The sequence below is a fragment of the Chlorocebus sabaeus genome, chromosome 24, assembly GCF_047675955.1.
Source record: "Chlorocebus sabaeus isolate Y175 chromosome 24, mChlSab1.0.hap1, whole genome shotgun sequence".
NCBI lineage: Eukaryota > Metazoa > Chordata > Mammalia > Primates > Cercopithecidae > Chlorocebus > Chlorocebus sabaeus.
This window is the reverse complement of record NC_132927.1, coordinates 36566759-36589386: the sequence shown is the minus strand read 5'-3', so window position 1 is coordinate 36589386 and position 22628 is coordinate 36566759. Positions and strand designations below refer to the sequence as shown.

General features: G+C 39.6%; 1 protein-coding gene and 1 pseudogene across 2 annotated transcripts; one reads left to right on the top strand and one right to left on the bottom strand.

Moving 5' to 3' along the window:
- Positions 1-1812: 1812 nt before the first annotated feature.
- On the top strand, positions 1813-22445 carry DHRS7 (dehydrogenase/reductase 7). 2 transcript variants are annotated; one of them, XM_037984077.2, is made up of 7 exons: positions 1813-2104; positions 11123-11275; positions 13600-13706; positions 14474-14713; positions 17017-17139; positions 17637-17852; positions 22210-22445. In XM_037984077.2, the coding sequence occupies exons 1-7, from the start codon at positions 1972-1974 to the stop codon at positions 22255-22257; spliced, it is 1020 nt and encodes a 339-aa protein (XP_037840005.1). In that variant the 5' UTR covers positions 1813-1971; the 3' UTR covers positions 22258-22445. The 2 variants fall into 2 exon arrangements, with proteins under 2 accessions (XP_037840005.1, XP_037840006.1); XM_037984078.2 differs by having other exon boundaries at positions 1961-2508.
- On the bottom strand, positions 7679-8365 carry LOC119619029 (short coiled-coil protein B pseudogene; annotated as a pseudogene).
- Positions 22446-22628: the final 183 nt, after the last annotated feature.

The window sequence follows — 22628 nt, the reverse complement described above, 5'->3', positions numbered from 1 at the left end:
TCTCCTCTGACCTTACGCTTTGGTTTATGAAGAGTGAAATTATGAGAAGTGTCAGCATGTTTGCAAGTCGATGGGATGGAGTATGATTTAAGAAGCAAGAAAGAATCTTGTTTTTCTTAAATCTGAGAGCATAAATTTCTGTTCACTCTGCTTATCTCCAAGGCTGGTCCTGGCTGGAGGGGGAGAAAAAAGAGAAAGAGAGAAAAGCATTGAGCAGTTTTAGAATTTTAAGAAAATACTAGGTCTTATTCATTCTTTCTAACTATAATTGTACCCATTAACCATCTCCACTTTCCCCCAACCCTCTCACTACTCTTCTCAGCCTCTGGTAACTATCCTTCTACTCTCTCTGAAGGAGGTTTAAATTTCAAGGAAAGGAGAATTCAATCAATGTGGGCTTATTGTTTCTCATGTGAACACTAAGCTATGTATTGCAGACTCTTCAAAAGGAACATCAGATTTGCTACTCTATTTCAAGGATTCTAAAGTTCTGTTGCAACAATAATATATTAACCCCAAAAATAATTAAAAAACAATATCAGACATAGTTCAGAAGTAATTGTGGAAAGAGCTGAGATTAGGGTAGAGATGACTGTGAGTCCAGATAACTCCAAAAAGCTTTTTAGAGAAGGATGAGGGTGGGGAGGTTTATAATAGGATTTAAAAAAGAGAAGGAAGAGCTGTTTAAGGAAATTTGATTACTGCAAGTAACATTCTTCAAAACATTTGAAGAAAAACAAAAGTTTGGCACGCAAGACTGGAAAAAGAAAACAACATTGGGGAAGGAAGTCACAGCTTCTTTTATTTCCATGACTGTTTTAAAGTCATATTTAGTTTCAGCCAAGGAACAGCCTTTGACATCAGAGCATACAAGGTATTCTAGGAAATAAAGAGGATGAAAGTTCTACTGCATCAACGTCCAGAACTTTCTCCATTTGGTCACAGGTCGTTCTCATACATGGCCTAGTATCTATGCACTCTAACTGGGTCCCTCTGAGGCTTGTGAATGGAAAGCCCTCTTGCTTTCAAATGCTTGAAAACAAGAAAGATGGGACTGTTAATGCCTTAAACACATGTAGGTATTTAGTGGGAAGTAATGAAATGTTTTGAAGCTCATTTCAAACGGAAATTAATCAAGAACAGTAGTTTACTCTTTCGTGTATTAGAGTAGGCAAGACCTTGGTATTTTCATTACGTTCTCTGTTTTTATTTGCTGTTTATATTAGGATGTGAATCATGGCTTGGGTAAGGGGAAGATTTGGTACCAAGCTAGGCTTTGGTTGCCAAACAGACACTTTAGCTGAGAGTAAGTTTGTGTGTGGTCAGAATCAGGTTGTAAGGTGCCAACACAGCACATGGCTTCAGTCTTTTTTTCTCTAATTGTAAAAGGTCCTTGTCCCCATGGAGGGACATTGCCTTGACTTGTGGGGTCTTGAGTGATAGCCACACTCTTCAGCACTCTCTCGACCTCATGAAAAGATACTGAAACTTGAAAAGGGAATGTTCTTTCTGAATAGGAATGGAGAAGAGGGGCCAAGCAAGAATGATTCTTTGTCTCCTGGCTGTTGCTAGTTTTCCTGTACAGAGAGGAAATAATGTAGTATATAGTATGTAGCTTATGTTTGAATCAGCTTTTAAAAAAAATACTGGAATTTTATTTGTTTATTTTTGGTAGAGACAGGGTTTCCCAATGTTGCCCAGGCTGGTCTTGGAAACCTGAATTCAAGCAATCTGCCTGCCCCGCTGGGTTTGGCGCAAGAGGGCGCGGGCCGCCCCAGGGAGGCGAGTGCGGCCGCGAGTGCTGAGCCCGGGGCGCCCGAGCGGCTCCTCCTCCCGGCCTGCTCCCTGGGCAGAGCCGGGGCGGTGCCGCTCTGGGCTGGCCGAAAGGGTGGCGCTGCGATCCCGCGGGGCAGCGACGCGACTCTGGTGCGGGCTGTCTTCTTCCCCCGGAGCTGGGCGTGCGCGGCCGCGATGAACTGGGAGCTGCTGCTCTGGCTGCTGGCGCTGTGCGCGTTGCTCCTGCTCGTGGTGCAGCTGCTGCGCTTCCTGCGAGCTGACGGCGACCTGACGCTACTATGGGCCGAGTGGCAGGGACGACGCCCAGGTGAGGAACTGCGAAAGCCGTTCCCGACTGGGAGGCCGAGCTTGGAGCTGCCGAGGCGTGTCCGGGTCTCCGGGGGTTCCGCGGTGATCCCGGGTCCTTTGCGGGTTGCGTAGAGCTTCCCGAAGGCCTGGCTACGCCTTACGCTGGGCTGCGGGTTGGGGAGGAGGACGCGAGGGCTGAAAAGCCCCTTTGTCTTCTGTCCTGGTCGGAAGATGGCACGGACTTGCCATTCAGGCTAGGAAACCTCTCCAGGGAGTGCCAAACTATAAGAGAGCACTGGAGTCGGCGGGGCCCCTGAGGACTCTGACATCTTACTCAGGACTCAAAGGATTCTAGTGTTGCCTCAGAGGACGATACTTTGAGAACAGTGAGCGTACCCCTGCGTTTGTAAGGGAACCTCCTTTGTAAGTACTGGAAGCCCCGTCATTCTACTACCTGAAGTTGTCTAGCCTCCACTTCTCACTCCTGCTGTTTTGAAATAAAATCTGAGATAATCCGAAGTCACTCACCTACCTACTTATTGGGATGAAAGTTGAACACTAGAAAGAATTGAAATGGCAGTTTGCTGGAGTGAGATCATTGTTGGCATACTGCCCATCTCACTTTATCTGTGTCTTGCTTCGTATTTGACATTGTGTTTGTTTGCTATATGTAGGCTCTGTGCTCAGCGCTTTATACCCATAACCTTTAACGTTTACAACTCTTACAAGGTAGGCATTATTAGTCTTATTTTCCAGATAGGGAAACTGATGTTCAGAGAAATTAAATGACCTACCAAAAGCTAGGCTTTGGATCCTTAAGGACTTGGGGAAGTGGGGTTTCCCTAGACCAAGTTTCTGGTATAAAAATACTCAAAGCATGTTACAAAGTTTGCTTGGAAAAGATAGTAGCTCGAAAGATAGACTATGTTGTGGGGGCACTGTGGGTTGGGCGTTGAGGGGGGTGATATTTATCCCAAGGTGAGAATTGGTTCTTGTGGACCAAAAAAAAAAAAAAAAAAAAAAAAAAATCTGATACAGTGGTTTGTGCCCCTCCAAAGCTTAACCCTACCCGAGAAAATATTATTCCTTAGTATTTCATTTTTCTGGTTGGGTTTTCTTGGGTATAGCATGTGCAGCACTGACATTGAGTTCACGAAAAATACACAACATAGACGCGACAGCAGTGCTAAGAAACTATGGCAAGTGATTGGGCTTTCTCCTTTTAAAGCCGGAATCCCAAATACTGCACAACTTCATTAACCAAGGGCTTTCTCTTGATTGATTGTTCCATCCCAGTGGGGGAATATGTGTGCCTATTGGCTGCCATTGGCTGCCTTGCAGACGTTGTGTTTGATCCTTAGTGCTTTTGTGTTCACTTGGACTTGGAGAATTAAATGAAAATAGATTATATTTTATAATTTAATCCTACAAAAAATATTCAACCCATCAAATTATGTCAAGTGCTAAAAAGGAAAATTGTTGACAACATCTGAATGAATATCTCTAAGCTACTAAGTTAAAAGTTATTTTCTTATATTAAGGAAAAGTTAAAAGTTAAGATCATTGACAATTTTAAGAAATTCATTTAATATTTTCGATTATCTTTTGCTGGAAAAGAACAGTTTGAAGGATTTTAAATTTAATTACATTGTTATTATGTAGTTATATAATTTGCAAATTTGCTCATGTAGTTTGATAAATTGCTATTTATCTAAGTAAATAAGTTACATAAAAGTTATTTAGCAAAAATCTGGCGTGGAAGCATGTACCTGCAATCCCAACTACTCTGGAGGCTAACGTGGGAGGGTCATTTGAGTCCAGGAGTTCAAGACCAGCCTGGGCAGCATAGTGAGACACTGTCTCAAAAACCATAAAAATGTTTTTCAGCAAATACAGTTATAAAGTTAGGTGTTAATAACTTTTAAATTTTAATTTAACATTTAACTTAATCTTAAAATGTAGTCATATGCTTATTAACCAAGGAGTAAGCTTTTTTTCTTTTTCTTTTTTTTTTGAGACACAGTCTTGCTCTGTTGGCCAGGCTGGAGTATAGTGGTGTGATCTTGGCTCATTGCAACCTCTGTCTCCTGAGTTCAAGTGATTCTTCTGCTTCAGCCTCCCTAGTAGCTGGGATTACAGGTATATACTACCATGTCTGGCTAAGTTTTGTATTTTTAGTAGAGCTGGGTTTTCGCCATGTTGGCCAGGCTGGTCTGAAACCCTTGACCTCAGGTGATCCACCCCATTCGGCCTCCCAAAGTGTTGGGAACACAGGCATTAGCCACCATGCCTGGCAGAAGTAAACTTTACAGAACTCCTTTTATGTATAAAGCACAGATATATGTACAGTACATAAATGATATATAGTATATCTGTGGAATTAACATTTCACAGGAGAGTTTTAGGGGAAAAAAATGTCTAAAAAGATTCCTGGTGGAGGTAGGGAGTGAGAAAAAAGAAAAGATTAAAGGAAAATTGAAATAGACTCAGATTCCCAAAACAGCTCAAACTGGAGAGATGGGCAGACTCTATTAAGATGGAAAAAGAAAAAAAAAATTATCCTTCTTGACTTCTTTGTAGGTTTATTATTTTTTGTCCCTTAAAAAAATAGCACACTTACGTAATACAAAAGTGAAAAATACAAAAAGATATATAGTAAAAAGTAAAGAGCTTTCTCTGACCCTTGTGCCCTAGCTACCTAGTATGCCTCTCTGGAGGCAGCCACCATTTCCTGCCTCTGCTGTATCAGTCTAGAGAAATTCTGTGCATTTCCAAGCATATATCTCACATGGTGATATATATATATATTTTTAATAGAGAGACAAGGTCTTGCTTTGTCACCCAGCCTGAAGTGCTGTGGCATGATCATAGCTCACTGCAGCCTTAAACTCCTGGGATCAGGCAATCCTCCCACCTCAGCCTCCCCAGTAGTTAGGACTACAGTTACAAACCACCACACCTGGATATTTTTAAACTTTTTGTAGAAACAGCCTCTCACTATGTTCCAAGCTGGTCTTGAACTCCTGGCCTCAAGTGATCCTTCTGCCTTGGCCTCTCAAAGTGCTAGGATAACAGATGTGAGCCATCAAGCCCAGCCACACATGGCAAAATTTAAGGGTGACTAATTTTAGACATTAAAATGGTCCAGAAAAATCCATGGCAGAAGTCTAGAGGAGAAAAAATTTCAGCAGCAGCACATGTGAGCAAAACTCAAGTTTTTGTTAACAGTAACCTCAATAGGAGTCAACTGTGAAGTGGCTGCCAGAAAAGATTAGGCAACCTTGGGTTGCATTTGTAGACTTCAGTGTCTGAAGCAACAGCTGCAAACAACAGAAGTCTCCTGACTAGCTGCTTGTATGTGCCGGCCTCTGTGCTGGGCACTGGGGACACTACAGTGATTGAATCAGCCACAGTCCAGGCCCTCATAGACCCTACCTTCTGGGGGACAAGGGAAGTGATTTTTGTCATCTCATCCTGCTCTGCACTGTCCAGACCCTACCGAATCATGTGTCCTGCCCTAGCCAGTACCCATTAATAAACAGGAGCATTGACCAACTAGCATTGGTGCAGGTGGGCGTGAGCAGAAGAGCGAGGAAACCTGATACCATGTCATGTAAGGGAAGGTGGAGAAATTGGATAGGTTTATTTAGCCTTAGAGGAGTAAGAGATGAAAGGACTTAGGGAAGACATAATGGTTGTCTTCCCTAACAACTGTAAGGGATTGTTATTTGGAAGACAGGTTTGATTTCTTTTCTTTTCTTCCCTAAAGAGCTTTTTGTAAAACAAGACAGCAGAATTGCAACACAATTTAAGTGTCTGTGTAGGTCACAAAAGAGATGCAAAATGTTCGCAGTATGATTAGTATGTATTCATATAGTGAGTCATTCTTACACCTATACATAAGATACTTCCATAAATTAAAAGTAGCCCAGCTCTAATAACCATAAGCTATATTAGTGGATCCCTTTTCCTAATATAACATTTTAGTATTACTTCTTATATTGATTCCCTTAACAAACGGAGTCTACAAACTGAATTTTTAAAAATTGTTAAAGGTGACTAAAACTCTGTAAACGGAGTCATTCAGTTTACAGAAAATTCTGGGAGAACAAGCAGGATAAAACTGAGCAAGATTTTCAATAAGTATGCATCTGAAACTCTCCCATTTTTCACAATTCTGATACTAATACATTCTTAAGGAATTTTGCAAAAGTTAATCTGCTGACGAGAAATAAACCTTAAGACCAAACTCTTTGTAACTGTTCTCTTCCAGATGTGGTATATTAAGATTAGTCAAAGTTGGCCAGGCGCGGTGGCTCACGCCTGTAATCCCAGCACTTTGGGAGGCTGAGGTGGGCAAATCACTAGAGCTCACAAGTTCGAGACCAGCCTGGGCAACATGGCAAAACCCCATATCTACAAAAAAATACACACAAAAAAATTAGCCGAGCGTGATGGTGCACGCCTGTAGTCCCAGCTACTTAGGAGGCTGAGGTGGGACGTAGGCTTGAGCCTGAGCCGTGGAGGTTGCAGGGAGCCAAGATCATGCCATTGTACTCCAGCTTGGGTGACAGAGCCAGACCTTGTCCCCTCCCCCCCTCCCCCCCACGTCCCCCAACCCCCGCCAAAAAAAAGCTTAGTTGAGCTTAATCTACTCTCATATATTTCCCAAAAGATCTACTCTGTGCCAGAGATAACACAAATCGAGAGTGAAAATATTTGGAGTTGGTTACTAGTATTTTACCAAGTACTTTTCTACCCTATTTCTATTTTCCCTTAAGCTTTTCTATTTTAAACACACACGACCATAATTTATATCTTTTCAGATACCAAGTAGGTAATTTTGTAAAGAAAAGATTTTTTTTTTTTTTTTTTTCTTAAGATAGAGTCTTGCTTTGTTGCCCAGGCTGAAGTGTAGTGGCACTATCTCGACTCACTGCAACCTCCACCTTCTAGAGGTTCAAGCAATTCTCCCTGCCTCAGCCTCCCAAGTAGCTGGGATTATAGGCGCCCACCACCATGCCCAGCTAATTTTTGTATTTTTAGTAGAGACGGGGTTTCGCCATGTTGGCCAGGCTGGTCTTGAACTCCTGACCTCAGGTGATCCTCCTGCCTTGGCCTCCCAATGTGCTGGGATTACAGGCGTGAGCCACTGCACCCGGCCAAAAAGAAGTTTTTGACAACAAAAAATTATCTTCCCAGATTGACAATTCAGTTTCAATGAAAAATCTTCATTTTTATAGCCTCTTTTTGTTTTCAATAGATTAAAGAGAAACCAGCAATTCTATCTTAGTATTAAATATCACAAATGAGAAGCCCTAGCTGAGAAAATGTCTTCATTTGGTTAAGTTTCAACAATTAAAGTTCAGGTTACTCTCAGAGATGATTAAGTATTAAAATTGCTTTTACAAATGTGAAACCAATTTTTCCCTAGGGGAGGGGAGAGAGGAAGGAAGAAGCCAGTGGAGAAGGGGCCCAAGAAGATGGATAGGGTACATAAAGCTGTACAGTCAGTACCTGATTTGGGTCACTTTTTCACAGCGTGATGGTTATTTTCTTATATATCTTATTAAGCCTGTAATAAAAGACAGGGCTAAACCCATGAATCAGAGCAAATTTTAAAAACATTCATCTTTAAGTTTCATAAATGTGTGCTATTCTAAATCACGTCTCCAGTACATCTGCACATTCTCATAGACTAACATAATACACAAACTTATGGAAGTCTCCCGTTTTGCTATGAATGTTGCCTACATCTGACATTAGCTTTATAAATATTCAATGGAACCACAAACAAAGGTACTATCACTTTTGAAATCTGTCCAATATATAAAGAAAGATCAGCCACAATTCCATAAAACGGAAGGGCTTCAATTCTATATTTCTTTTGCTTTTTGTGTCAGTTGTTTGAAAAACACTAGAAGTTGACATGAAATTGTCTGTGTATTGTCCAAGAACTTGGTTTTCTGATGTTAGCTTGAGATTTTCTTCCATAACTGCATCTCCTCTGACAGAGAGATCTTCAAGTGTATGTTGGAGTTCCAACACTGATTAATAAGCTGTGTTTTTTCCTCCAGTTCCAAATGATTTTCAGCATCAGCTGCATCCATGTCAATATTCGTCATCTTGGGTAACAAACTTCTGGGCCTTGGATACAAAATCCTTGATGAATGTTTGAGGCACTGGGAGAGGGAGGGATGGGGAGGATGCCTCACGCCGGACACTTGGACCCACTGACACCAGAAGTTTGACTTCTTTGTCAAACCACAAGGCGAGATTACTGCACACTGCTACCAGTTGATAGCATTTACAAGCTTATCACATCAGTACAAAAAAGATCCCTTGAATGATTAGACTTTCCCAAAAAAGGAGCTGAAGCTTCAGAGATAATTAGCTTCTTCATCCTGTGAGGGAATTAGAGATGGGTCAAGGGCTTGAGAAGAGAATTCTCAAACTGGAGTGGGAGTTGCACTGTCACTTTCCTTTCAACTCTAAGAATCTACTTTCAGGGGCTCTTAAAGGGAGACCATTATGTATACCAGATTCTGTGGAACTGGGAAACAAATGGTGCTAAATAAAAAAGTTTCTTTAGGGTGGGAGGAAGAGGCCAGAACTGTGATTGTATTAAAGGTTTACGCCATCAGCTTTAAATATTTGCTTAGTTGTGTAAACATCAAGAAATCTTTGTTAGCTCGAGGCTGGTTAGTAAATCCTGTGTTTCTAAAACAAATGATACTCACTTTAGAGTCTGATGATTGCAGAACTTGGGAACAACAAGTAGTCAATGAATGAATAAATGATTATCTGAATAGATGTTATATTGTTCTTGATAAAGTCCTATAGGAAGGTTGCCCAATTGTGCCTTTTATGAAAGCACATTATATGACAGGAAAGCATTGTAGCCCAGACATAGTATTTGGGATGTTTCCATCCTTTGAGATTTTTTTTTTTTTTTTTTTTTTTTTTTTTGAGACAGAGTCTCACTCTGTCACCCATGCTGGAGTGCAGTGGAGCAATCTTGGCTCACTGCAACATCTGCCTCCCAGGTTCAAGTGATTCTCGCACCTCAGCCTCCTGAGTAGTTGGGATTACAGGGATGCGTCACCACACCTGGCTAATATTTGTATTTTTTGTAGAGAACAGGTTTCATCATGTTGGCCAGGCTAGTCTCGAACTCCTGGCCTCAAGTGATCTGCCTGCCTTGGCCTCCAGGCAAGTGCTGGGATTACAGATGTGAGCCAACGTACCTGGCTTTAGTTGAGATATTTACATGAAACCTTTTTCCTAAGGACAAGTGGTATTTTCTTGAATGTCTAAGAAACAGTTGGGTTTTAAATTATTGATCATATTTAAATGTATATCATGAAATAGTGGACAGTGTGGGCTTTGGAGCTAGATATACCTGGGCTTATATTCTGGCTCTGCCAGGATTCTTGGGTGTTTGTTTATTCAGTAGTTATTTATGGAGCCTTTTCAATATTCCAGTCCTTGCTAGGCACTGAGGCCACACCAATGAACAAGGAAGACAAGGTCCTACCCTTAATGGAATCTACTGACTAGTGGGGACAAATTAATCTCTGTAAACCTCAGTTACCTTTTCTGTAAAACTGAGATAATAATACATTTTCATACAGTTCTGGTGAGGCTTTTAATAGATAATGTGTTAAGTACATAGGAAGTAATGTAAAAATGTTAAGCCATTAGAATTTGTAACCCCGTTTCCCTGGCTGGAGAAGTCAGGAGACATAGGTTATTAAGTGACTGTTCTATGTTTTGCTGTAGTGGAGTCCATCTATTAAAAAACTTGAGCAATAATTATAATCGATGTTTATTAAACACTGAGTATGTACTGGATATATCCTGTCCTGAGTGCTTTCTATGTTTTAACTCATTTCTCAACAATCTCGTGAAGGATGTGTTCTTATTCATCACATTTTCAGTTGTGGAAAATTAAGGCACCGAGTTCTCACCTGGGAACATTTCAGTGCTGTGTGTGTTGGAGCTGGCATTTGAACCCTGGCAGTCTCCAGGGGTGGTACTGTTAACATCACAGTTAGGATTTAGAGCTGTTTAAAACACTACAATCCTTTCCTGATTTTAACTTTTCTGATCTAAAATCAGAAATGTGATGTTAAGTGATACCTTGTTTAATATTTTTGATAAATAACATCTATTTTATTAAATAAGGCACACAGGAACTTTGCATAACAGTGACTTTACGAGTTCAGAGAGACAGTGAATATCATGTCCTGTAGTGCTAACAAGTTTTTCATTGGAGAAAAGAATAAACCATTTGTCATTGCTTTAGTACTGTAACATTTTTAGTTGTTAAGAGGAACATAATTGGAGAAGCAGAGTACAATATTTCATCTCTCTCTAATATGCATTTGTTCTTGGGTGAATTACTATATTCTCCTAAGATGAAAGCTCAGGCATCTGGGGAGCATTTTTACAAAATGACTTTGAGCTGATAGGCATCAGGCATGATTGGCAAATGGGGAAAATATTACTTTAAAAATCTAGGATGTTTCCATCAACAGGATTCTAGGATTCTTCATCAACCTCCATTGTAAAATATTAGAATAATATAATTAAAAACTGGATGGGAACTTCAGCCATCATCTAATCTGAATGCCTCATTAATGGCTAAGGAAAGTGAGTCCAGGCAGTGATTTCCTATTTAGTTAGCCTGTTTACCTTATCTATCATATTTATCTTATCTGTTTGTCATAAATAGAGCCTTGGGGTGAAAACATGGGGTTACAAGGCTTACCTTGAAGTAAAGTCTGGAAAAGTCATGAAGGTTCGGTAGTCTAGGAATACTATGTTGATAACTGTTATTAGTATGATTTGTATTAATGCTTTTTTTTTTAGTTAAGGAGATGCTTTCTTAGAATATTTCAAATTTTAAGCTCCATACATCATGCCTTCATATTTAGTGGTATTGTTTAAGGCTTTCTTTTCTTTTTTCTAATCTTTGATTTATGATTGTAATTCATTGCTTATTTTCTTCCTTCCATTGTCATTCCTTCCATAGAATGGGAGCTGACTGATATGGTGGTGTGGGTGACTGGAGCCTCAAGTGGAATTGGTGAGGAGCTGGCTTACCAGTTGTCTAAACTAGGAGTTTCTCTTGTGCTGTCAGCCAGAAGAGTGCATGAGCTGGAAAGGGTGAAAAGAAGATGTCTAGGTAAGCAGATCTGAAATAGCAGCGGTGCTTCCTAGAAATAAATCAGAATCCAAACTCAAATACAGTTTTGGGACTTTTAGAGAGGAGTGAGATTTCCCCCTGGCTCCAGATGCTCTAAGTGCTTCGTCTCAGATCCTCTCCTTTATGTCTTAATTGGCTGCCCTTGCCTTTTCTTCTTTTCTGCCACCTTTCTATGGTTTTTTTGCACTGACTCTTGGCATTAGGGAGTGACCAATAATTGTATCTAATGCTGGTGGATTTTTAGTGACCAAGTGACTTAGATTTTTGTCTTAGGGAAAAAAAACAGTTGGGTTCTTATCCATGACATACATGTATCTGATCATAGAAATTAGGAAGAATTCTTACTCATTTTATTAACGTATCAGATATTAAAATCATATGGGATAAGACTTTTATTATATAAGATAAAAGAACAGGAATGGAATTAGGTTTAAAAAATACAACTTGAGGTAATACTTTCATGTTCACATAAAGGGCAACAGTGTTAATATTTTTGTCTGAGTTTTGGTGTAGTTATGTTCACTTTTTTCTTTTTGAGATGGAGTCTCACTTTGTTGCCCAGGCTGGAGTACAATGGTGTGATCTTGGCTCATTGTAACTTCCGCCTCGCGGGTTCAAGTGATTCTTGTGTCTCAGCCTCCTAAGTAGGCTGGGACCACAGATGTGCACCACCACACCCAGCTAATTTTTGTATTTTTAGTGGAGACGGGGTTTTGCCATGTTGGCCATGCTTGTCTCGACCTCCTGACCTCAGGTGATCTGCCTGCCTTGGCCTCCCAAAATGCTGGGATTACAGGTGTGAGCCACTGTGCCCAGCCATTATGTTCACATTGAAAGCAACCTCGTTATTATTTTTCATGCGATATTTATTAATAGTACGTAAATTTTTTTTTTTTTCATGGAACAGGAAAGTTGTTATTTTTCATGGAACATTTATTAATAGTACCTAAACTGAGATAATTTTGAATTTTCCAACAGACCATTTTTTGGGCCATCTCTCTGTCATTCTTTTAAATATTTAACTTTGCTGATCAAGCTAATCACCCAGAAATGAGAGTTAGTTGCCACAGTATTGCTCAGCAGGGCCATGGGCCTCTTTCATGATACTTCTTTCAAAGGCCTCTTGTGTTTTTGCACTGGGCCACTTCTTTTGGTAGTTGTTCCTCTGCTGCTGTGACTTGCAAGTCCTGTACTGGTGGAGTAGATGAACCAGGTCAGCATTTCTTACCTGGCACAAGGCTGTTTCCTTTTATCTTGCAGATCTGTAGTGCCCACTTTTTCATTTAATACGGTTGATGTTTCACAATTAACTCTTTTGCCCATGAAGTCTTTTTACCTCTTATATTTTCTATACTTGCTTATTTTTCTTACTGATGTTACTTGTATTTCAAGGTTAGAGTCCAGGAAAATTAGTTTCAGTTGTTCTTTTGATGAACAGAAAGAGCCAATCACAACTCAGCAGCATGTTTCTTGGATGGGAATTTCAGGCATGTGTCCTTTTCCCTGTTTACTTCCAGGAATCCTTAGCCTCTGGAGAGAAGCTTCTATATGTCATTTGACTGTAGGACTCTAAGCTTCTTACTGATTTTAAGCACAAATAGCTGTTTTGGGTGTAGAAGAGCAACTCATCTTTGTGAGCCTATCACAAACAAAGGTACCTCTGTACTTCTAAAGAAATTGCTTGGCCGGGCGCGGTGGCTCACGCCTGTAATCCCAGCACTTTGGGAGGCAGAGATGGGCGGATCACGAGGTCAGGAGATCGAGACCATCCTGACTAACACGGTGAAACCCCGTCTCTACTAAAAATACAAAAATTAGCTGGGCGCGGTGGCGGGCGTCTGTAGTCCCAGCCACACGGGAGGCTGAGGCAGGAGAATGGCGTGAACCCGGGAGGCGGAGCTTGCAGTGAGTGGAGATTGCGCCACCGCACTCCAGCCTGGCGACAGAGCGAGACTCCGTCTCAAAAAAAAAAAAAAAAAAAAAAAATTGCTCCAAAATTTTTGCTCTTTTCTAGTTTGTAGTTTGTAGTATAATCTTGATTTCTGCCAGAAATCAAGTTGTAAAGTTAGACTGCATATTCAAGTTGCCATTCTACTTCCTGTGAGGCCAGCCAGCATTTTGTCTGGTAAGACATTATCATTTAACCACTAGTCCTCTTCCTGACCACCGAGAGGAACTCTCACAGGACCACTAGGAAATGAGTTTGTTGCCAACTCCTGTTGCAGGGTGGATGTTAGCGGGAGTAGCAAGGAGCTTGATTGAACTATGGCGTGACTTCCAGACAAATTTTTGTCTTTATTTAGAGAATGGCAATTTAAAAGAAAAAGATATACTTGTTTTGCCCCTTGACCTGACCGACACTGGTTCCCATGAAGCGGCTACCGAAGCTGTTCTCCAGGAGTTTGGTAGAGTAAGTAGCATCTTATATTGATACAGTCTTGCTTTGAAGTAACTGCAGAAGAGATTCCCATCTGTGGTGCTGTCATACAAAGGGCTTTAGGCAAGTGGGGTCCATGCAGTGAGATCGGGTCCATGAGTTGGGCCCCTTAATCTCTGAGTCTTTGGCGTTATGGAATTAGTACTTTTCATGTCTTAACAAGTGCAAATTCCTCCATGTAGAACAAAAGCAGCTAAAAATTCACAGCTGCTTTTATTTATTTTTTTTGAGATGAAGTCTTGCTCTGTCACCCAGGCTGGACTGCAGTAGTGTGATATTGACCCACTGCAATCTCCTCCTCCCGGGTTTAAGTGATTCTGCTGCCTCAGCCTCCTGAGTAGCTGGGATTGCACGCGTGCACCATCACGCCCAGCTAATTTTGGTATTTTTTAGTAGAGACAGGGTTTCCCCATGTTGGTCAGGCTGGTCTTGAACTCCTGACCTCATGATCCACCCTCCTTGGCCTCCCAAAGTGCAGGGATTACAGGCTACTGTGCTTGGCTGGCTGCTTTTATTTATTTTTATGACAATTATTAACTTTCATAAAAAGTCACCTAAAATGGGAATTTAATTCCACAGGTAAATTCGGGGTTTTATCTTTTTAATTTCTGACTTCTGGAAATATACCACTGTTCCATTGATTCTTCAAGTTAACAATATAACCAACCATCTGTAGGAATTCCATCAGTCTATCCACAGGACATCCCCCAAACACCCCTTTTCTGATTTTATTTAACTAGATCGACATTCTGGTCAACAATGGTGGAATATCCCAGCGTTCTTTGTGCATGGATACCAGCTTGGATGTCTACAGAAAGCTAATAGAGCTTAACTACTTAGGGACGGTGTCCTTGACAAAATGTGTTCTGCCTCACATGATCGAGAGGAAGCAAGGAAAGATTGTTACTGTGAATAGCATCCTGGGTATCATATCTGCACCTCTTTCCACTGGATACTGTGCTAGCAAGCATGCTCTCCGGGTAAGGCTGCTCAAACTCAACTCTGATAGAACTGACTTAAATGTATATGTGGGGGATATGGCCATCACTGTGTGAGGTCCTTGGAACTGGGAAGTGATGTGGGGAGACAGAGATACCCAAGGAGACCTTTGGTAGAGGACACCCCCAGTAGATGCTAAAAAAGACTTGATCCACACATGCCTCTAACTTGTTGAACAAATAAATATGTATCAAGCACTGCATTGTGCCATGCAGTACAACAGACCCTGGGGATATAAAGATACTAAGATGGGGTCTCTGCCCTGAAAAAGTGTATCATCTAGTTAACATGTCACTCTTCACCTTGTCCTTATTCCTACCACATCTTCATGGAAAATTGGGGGTCCACTTCTCCTTTCTTCTACATACACTTCAGGATGTACTTTTTCCTCCCCATTTCTGTGACTTCTTTTATTTGCCCCTTGTAGTTGGTGTGTGTTTTGCCTGGTCTAATTATATACGCATGTCAGAAATAGGTACTTCCCACAGGATGATTAGTCCTGGTCTCATATCCTTACTGGGAAAACTTTTGACTATATTCACTCTGGTTTCATTGGAAGAAGAAAATCTAGTCAAGGCAGAGGCAAGGAGAAAAGCTTGATTTGGATTGCATAAGTTATAAGATATAAATATTAGAAATGGATGAATTTTTAATGGTGGCTTAAGACTGGATATAAAGAAATTATAAGGCCAATAGGAAAAGAATGATTAAAGACGACACAAAATTTATATTTAATGCTGTTGAAGTCAGTTTAAGTAGAATGTTTCACTGTTGGAATAATGAGATGCAATAGCTACATGGTTATCATGGTTTCATGAAAATTGGAGCTTTAATTCTTTAGGACATCTTTTTTCTGCTGCAAAGTGCAGACAACTGCAGACGGTGATGAAGCAGAATGCTATACTGATGATTTCCTCATATTTAGTAACAGGCATCAGTCACTTCCTGGAGAGCAGTTGGGCAAGCCTCAGGCAGGCAGATGGGGGAGGGCGGCCACCCATCTGTTTGGCACCATGTATCTCATAAGATATGCCGGATGCTTTCAGTAAACACAGATGAGCTGTCTGGCCTGCCCTGCAAGACTCATTATTTTATTACTGGATTTGATCCTATGATAAAATGTGGCAGGTTGAGACTGTAGTTACCAGGAAACTCTTTTTGAAGAGCACATTTTCTTCTCAGATTCTCAGTAAGCTACAGAATTAACTTGTTTATCATTGAAAAGTTTACACACAATACTAGATGTGATTTCAAACAAGGAGAGGTTTTAGTGTTTGATGTATTGGCTTGCTTGGTGTCCTCTCTCCTCTTTTGCTACAGAGAGGCAGAAAGTTAAAGTTATGGGAGTTTTCCATTAATTTACCAAGGTTTGTTTTTTTTTTTGGTTCATCTCTGAGTCAGGCACTGTATTGGTCTCTGATCATAAACCCTCATAGCCCCTCTGTTTTTTGGGGTCAGCATTCAGGGCTGATAGCTGTTTAACATTTTTGGATCATATACAGATGTACTGTGGGTTAGCTGTTTAGGCTTTTCAATAGATAACCCAGCCTTATAACAATGTAGTCTTGGAACATTTCCTAATTTAGGAAGAGATGAGAGGCAGTAGATTTCTGTTTACTCCCCATTGGTTTAGAAATGGTCAGTATCTTTAAGTCTAGAAGGTCTAGTCTGTTTTACACAAATCATTCAGTAGGCAACCATATTACATTTTTAATTAGCCATGTACCCTCTTATTACCCCAAAAGATAAATGTTTACTGAAATGAATTAATTCTGTTAAAATAGCAATATACATGGGAAAAGTGGAAATCATTCTTTGTGATAGTTTCTGCGAAGTACTAATCCCATCTTCCTCACCTTTGTCCCAAACAGTTGCGCTTTAGACTACTTTGGGGAATAAATAGAAACCCGACCTAAGTGATTCTCAGTGGAGGACATACACCCCTTTTGGAGTGGGGAGAGGAGGACTGGTATGAAGAGGGTATATCAGAATCTTCAGGGATAGTTTTTTTAACCTATCCAGTGCATGCCTACCATAAAAATCATTGATGGCAAGACCCATCACTATCAAAGGGGGTGAACCATTTATACCTGGCAAGAGCTGAGAATGTCTGTTCTAGATTGCCTCCAGTCTACAGTTAAAAGTGCCTAATAAGCTTGCATGATTACACTCCCTGTTCTTTACTCACACATTTTAGAACACATTTTGATAAGTCATGAGATACGTGTCTGTATTTATTTGCCTTCTTTTCCTCCTTTTTTTTTTTTTTTTTTTGGCCTGTTAGGGTTTTTTTAATGGCCTTCGAACAGAACTTGCTGCATACCCAGGTATAATAGTTTCTAACATTTGCCCAGGACCTGTGCAATCAAATATTGTGGAGAATTCCCTAGCTGGAGAAGTCACAAAGGTAAAAATTTCTGGTTGGGAATAATTTGAATGTTTACTAGTTACATATTGGCATTATATATTGGTGTTGTATCACTGTATATCAGAGTTTTTGTCTTAGAACTGCTTTTGTGTGAATTATTCACAAAACAACTTCTGCCATTATGAAAATTGTTTATGGAATTTCATTTGCTAAATGCATTGTCTTAATAGTTTGATTTTTATTACAAAAGTAGTAATTGTCTTTAAGCACATTAGGGTGATGCAATTCTAATTAAAAGCAAAGAATCTTTACCTTTTAGTTAGCCTGCGCTGTATTATCTAGTAAGCATATGGTTTCTATTTCTTTTTGAAATATTACAAATAGTTTATGAACTCCCATTAGTACTTATGGAGGCTCCTAAGGGGCATGAAGCTCCACTAAAGGAACCACTTAACTAGACGGCATTTGAGTCCTTTCCAGCTTAAATTTCTGTGAAATTGCTTGGATAAATTCACTTAATTTTTAAATTTTCTTAGACTATAGCCAATAATGGAGACCAGTCCCACAAGATGACAACCAGTCGTTGTGTGCGGCTGATGTTAATCAGCATGGCCAATGATTTGAAAGAAGTTTGGATCTCACAACAACCTTTCTTGTTAGTAACATATTTGTGGCAATACATGCCAACCTGGGCCTGGTGGATAACCAGCAAGATGGGGAAGAAAAGGATTGAGAACTTTAAGAGTGGTGTGGTAAGACCAATTTCTAAGTTTCTTAATAATATGTATCAATCTTGCAGGAAGGTACAGAATTTTCCAGTGGTTAAAAAACTTTCTGGCTGGGTACAGTGGCTCATGTCTGTAATCCCAGCACTTTGGGAGGCCAAGGCAGATCACTTGAGGCCAGGAGTTCAAGACCAGCCTGGCCAACATAGCAAAACCGCGTCTCTACTAAAAATACAAAAAGTAGCCGGGCATGGTGGTGCACGCCTGTAATGCCAGCTACTCGGGAGGTTGAGGCATGAGAATTGCTTGAACCTGGGAGGCAGAGGTTGCAGTGAGCCAGGATGGTGCCACTGCACTCCAGCTTGGGTGACAGAGTGAGACTCTGTTTCAAAAACAAAAAAATCTTTCTAACCTTCCACCAATCTCATGACATAAAGAAAAATAAATAAAAAATATTTTATCACCATGCTTATCTTTTGGTTTAGTATAAATTATTACTAGTCTTGGAGAAAGACGTTTTTTTACAAGGTAAAATCAAATCAAAGATTGCCATTTTTTTCTTCTGTACATACTGTTTGGCCAGTGTGTGTGTCAAAATGTTCTTTCCCTACTGTTTCTCCCCACCAACTCCTACCCATCCTACCAGTCTCAACTCCCATGTCACCTCCTTGGAATGGTACCTGGCCTTCCCTCCCACTTCTCCCCAGGACCAGGTGCACCTCAGCCCCTGTGCTTTCCTGTCAAAGCACTTACTGCGTTGTTAAAACAGATGCATGTGCTTTTACCTCATTCCTGAAGTACTCAGCACATCTAAGATGTGCCTATTCCCCTGTCTAAGGAAATATGCTGATGATCATTCTTTCAGCACTCATTCTTTATAGCAATTAGTCGGGGAATACTATTAACCATTTCTGAGAAATTGTGACCCTCAAAAGAATTTAATTTATAGACAGTATAGGAAATGTAATGAAGTAAACAAAAAATTATAGATGATTATGCAGCAAAAGATTATTGCTGAGGATAGTTTTTATTGTTAGCCTTTGATATACTTTGTTACCACCTTCTTTTAGAAATGAATCAATAGGGTTTGATAGATAAAAAAATAATTATAAAACAGGATCATACTATACATACCTGCAAATATTTAAGTAATCCACTAATTGTTAGACATTTAATTTATTCCAACTCTTTGCAGGACAGTGAAAATGAATTAGGGGGTAAAAAGTTACAAACACAACAAAATGCTTAAGAGACATAAAAGGTTATCAGACTGGGTCATGATACACTAAAATGTCCAGAGTGTGAACAATCACAAAGGAGCTTTTCATTTTCTACCAAGTAGTAATGTGGAATAGTTTACTTTGGGCCAAATCGCTTATGAGTGTTTTGGTATTGTTGGGACTTGGTAGTGTGGGTAGAAGCTCTAAAGGTAAAGTTTCATCAAAGATTAAACCTGAGTTTTATGGAGGACAGCTGATGCAGTAGCTTTGTGCCCAGTGATGGAAAGAGTTGAGAGGGACAGGCCACTGTACTACAGAGGAAGCACAGTCTCCTGGCAAAGAGCATGCAGTCTGGTGCTAGGCTACCTGGGTTCAAATCCCAGCTGTGCCCCACGCTCTTAAAGCAGGTTACTTCTCTATCACTCAGTCTCCCCATCTATTAATATAAGATGGAGATTAGTGATAATAGTGCCCAGTCACAGGATCGTATGGGAATTACATGAATTTAATATATGAAAAGCACTTAAAACACAACTTGGAGTGTTCTAAGTGTTAGCTATTGTGCTTTTTTCCCCCTTCTCATCTTGAGTTAGATATAGCAGGATATTCAGCTTCCTTAATGATCAAAGATTTTCATTATAATTGACACATAAAATTATATATATTTAAGGTATACATTGTGATGATCTAATACATTGTAAAATGATTACCACGACCAAACTAATTAACACATCTGCCACCCACAGTTACCTTTTTTTTGTTGTGGTGAGAACACTTAAAATCTACTTTTTTAGCAAATTTCAAATATGCAGTACAGTATTATTAACTATAGTCACCATGCTATATATTAGATCCTTAGAATTTGTAAGTTATAATAACATAAGTTATTTATCTTATAACTGAAAATTTCTAATGTTTTTTTCTTTGAGACAGGGTCTCGCCCAGTTGCCCAGGCTGGAGTCTGCAGTGGCGTGATCATGGCTCACTGCAATCTCCACCTCCCAGGCTCAAGCAATCCTCCCACCCTAGCCTCCTGAGTAGCTGAGGCTACAGGCACACACCACGATGCCTGGCTAGGTTTTGTAGTTTTGGTAGAGATGGGTTTTTGCCATGTTGCCCAGGCTAGTCTTGAACTCCTGGGCTCAGGCGATCCATCTGCCTTGGCCTCCCAAAGTGTTGGGATCACAGGTGTGAGTCACTGTGCCTGGCCAAAATGTGTACCTTTTGACCAAGATCTCCCCATTTCCCCCATTTTTCTGGCTCCTGGCTACCATCATTCTACTCTGCCTTTCAGTATGACTTTTTAGATTCCACATAAGTGAAATCACACAGTACTTGTTTTTCTGTATCTTGCTTCTATCACTTAACATTAATGTCCATTATCCATGTTTTCACAAATGCCAGGAGTTCCATCGTTTTACGGCTGAAAAATATTCCATTGTGGAATAGTATTCCATACACACACACACACGCACACACACTACATTTTCTTTATCCATTCATTCACTAATGGACACTTAGGTTGTTTCCATATCCTGGCTATTATAAGTAATGCTAAAATGAACATGGGAGTGTAGATATCACTTCAAGGTACTGATTTCACTTCCTTTAGATTTATATCCATAAATGGAATTACTGGATCAGATGGTAATTCTATTTTTAATTTTTTGAGGAATTTCTATATTTTCCATAATGAGTGTACTGGTTCACATCCTCAATTTAAATAATAGGGCAGATAAAGAATATATTATAGAAGTGATTTTTTCAGAGAGGAAAGAGGGACCAGGGACTAGAGAATTTCAGTCCCACTGTAATAGTATTTTCAGAAATGTCCATATGAAGGGTATTTTGTTTTGTTTAGAGAACATCTAACTGTAAAATATAAACATCATTTAGCAAATCTCGCATGTTTTTTACACCTAGGCTTTTCTAAAAAAAAAAATGACAGCCTTTTTCTTCCTACCACCATCTTTGAAATATTGCTTATTATATAGTCTTACTACTTTGTTGCTCTTTATTATGATAAGCTGGGCATTCTGTCATCTCCCAAAGCAATTTGTAGGACATAATACCTCATTCTTTATAGTCTGTACTCTTCCTCTCTCCCATTGTTTTATATTTTACATATATGTGTATATATATATTTTCTTATTGATAAGCATCTAAGAAAATGCTAGTATAACTTATTTCAAGCTAATAGTACTTGTTGTTAACTAGAATTTGCTTCTTTAGTCTAAGAACATTATGTCTGGAACTTTGTTTTTATGAATCTTTATTATTTTTAGGGATCAAGAACAGTGGCTACACTGACTTTTGTATTATCATTATTATTATTTTGTCTTTCTTAGTGCAAAGTTTTGGAAGTAGTAAATGCATATCTTCCCAAAAGAAACATCACATTTTGGGGATTATCAGGTTGCCTTGTTTTATTCCTTAAGCAATATACAAAAAGTTCACAAATAATTTTTTTTGTTTTTCTTTTTTCTTTTTTTTTTGAGACAGAGTCTCCCTCTTTTTGGCCAGGTTGGTGTTCAATGGCGCTGTCTCAGCTCACTGCAACCTCCGCTTCCCGGGTTCAAGCAATTCTCCTGCCTCAGCCTCCCGAGTAGCTGGGATTACAGGCACACACCACCACGCCCAGCTAATTTCTTATTTTTAGTAGAGATGGGGTTTCACCATGTTGGCCAGGCTGGTCTGAAACTCCTGACCTCAGGTGATCCGCCCACCTTGGCCTCCCAAGGTGCTGGCATTACAAGCTGAGCCACAGTGCCTGCCTGGCCACAAATAATTTTAAAGCGTTATCTCCCATATATTTCAATTCTACATAATCTGACTTATTGTTTTTATTTATTAGGGCAAAGCAGTGTAGGTATGATATGCTGATCCATAAAAGTCATTATAGAGAATTTAGCATTACAGTCCAATGCTATTTATGCCTCCTCTAAACCAGAGATGATGCTAAACTCATTAGAGGTACTTTTGTGTGCATCTAAAATTTTGGCTATGACTTTTTAATTCTAATTTAAGCAGTTTCTCAAATTTTGTGAAGATTCTTAATAGTGAACCATAATGATATAGCTCCTCAAAACAGAAGGACTTAAAATGTTAAAAACTGGGGTAAATAGGAGTAGGTACTGATTCATGTTTCTGTCCCTCTTTTACAGGATGCAGACTCTTCTTATTTTAAAATCTTTAAGACAAAACGTGACTGAAAAGAGTTCCTGTACTTTTCAAGTCACTGGAGGGAGAAATGGAAAACATGAAAACAGCAATCTTCTTATGCTTCTGAATAATCAAAGACTAATTTGTGATTTTACTTTTTAATAGATATGATTTCGTTTTCAACATGTAATGAAATAAAAAATAAATAATAAAAGATAGCCATGAATCTTGCAAAAAAGATATTAACTCATACTATATTCTTGGATAAAATAACCTTTTAAAATACTTTAGCACATATGCTTAAAATCTAAGTTAACAGACTTGTCTTAGTCCGTTTGTGCTGCTATAACAAAATACCACAGATTTGGTAATTTATAAACAATAGAAAAATCTGTTTCTCATGGCTCTTGAGGCTGGGAAT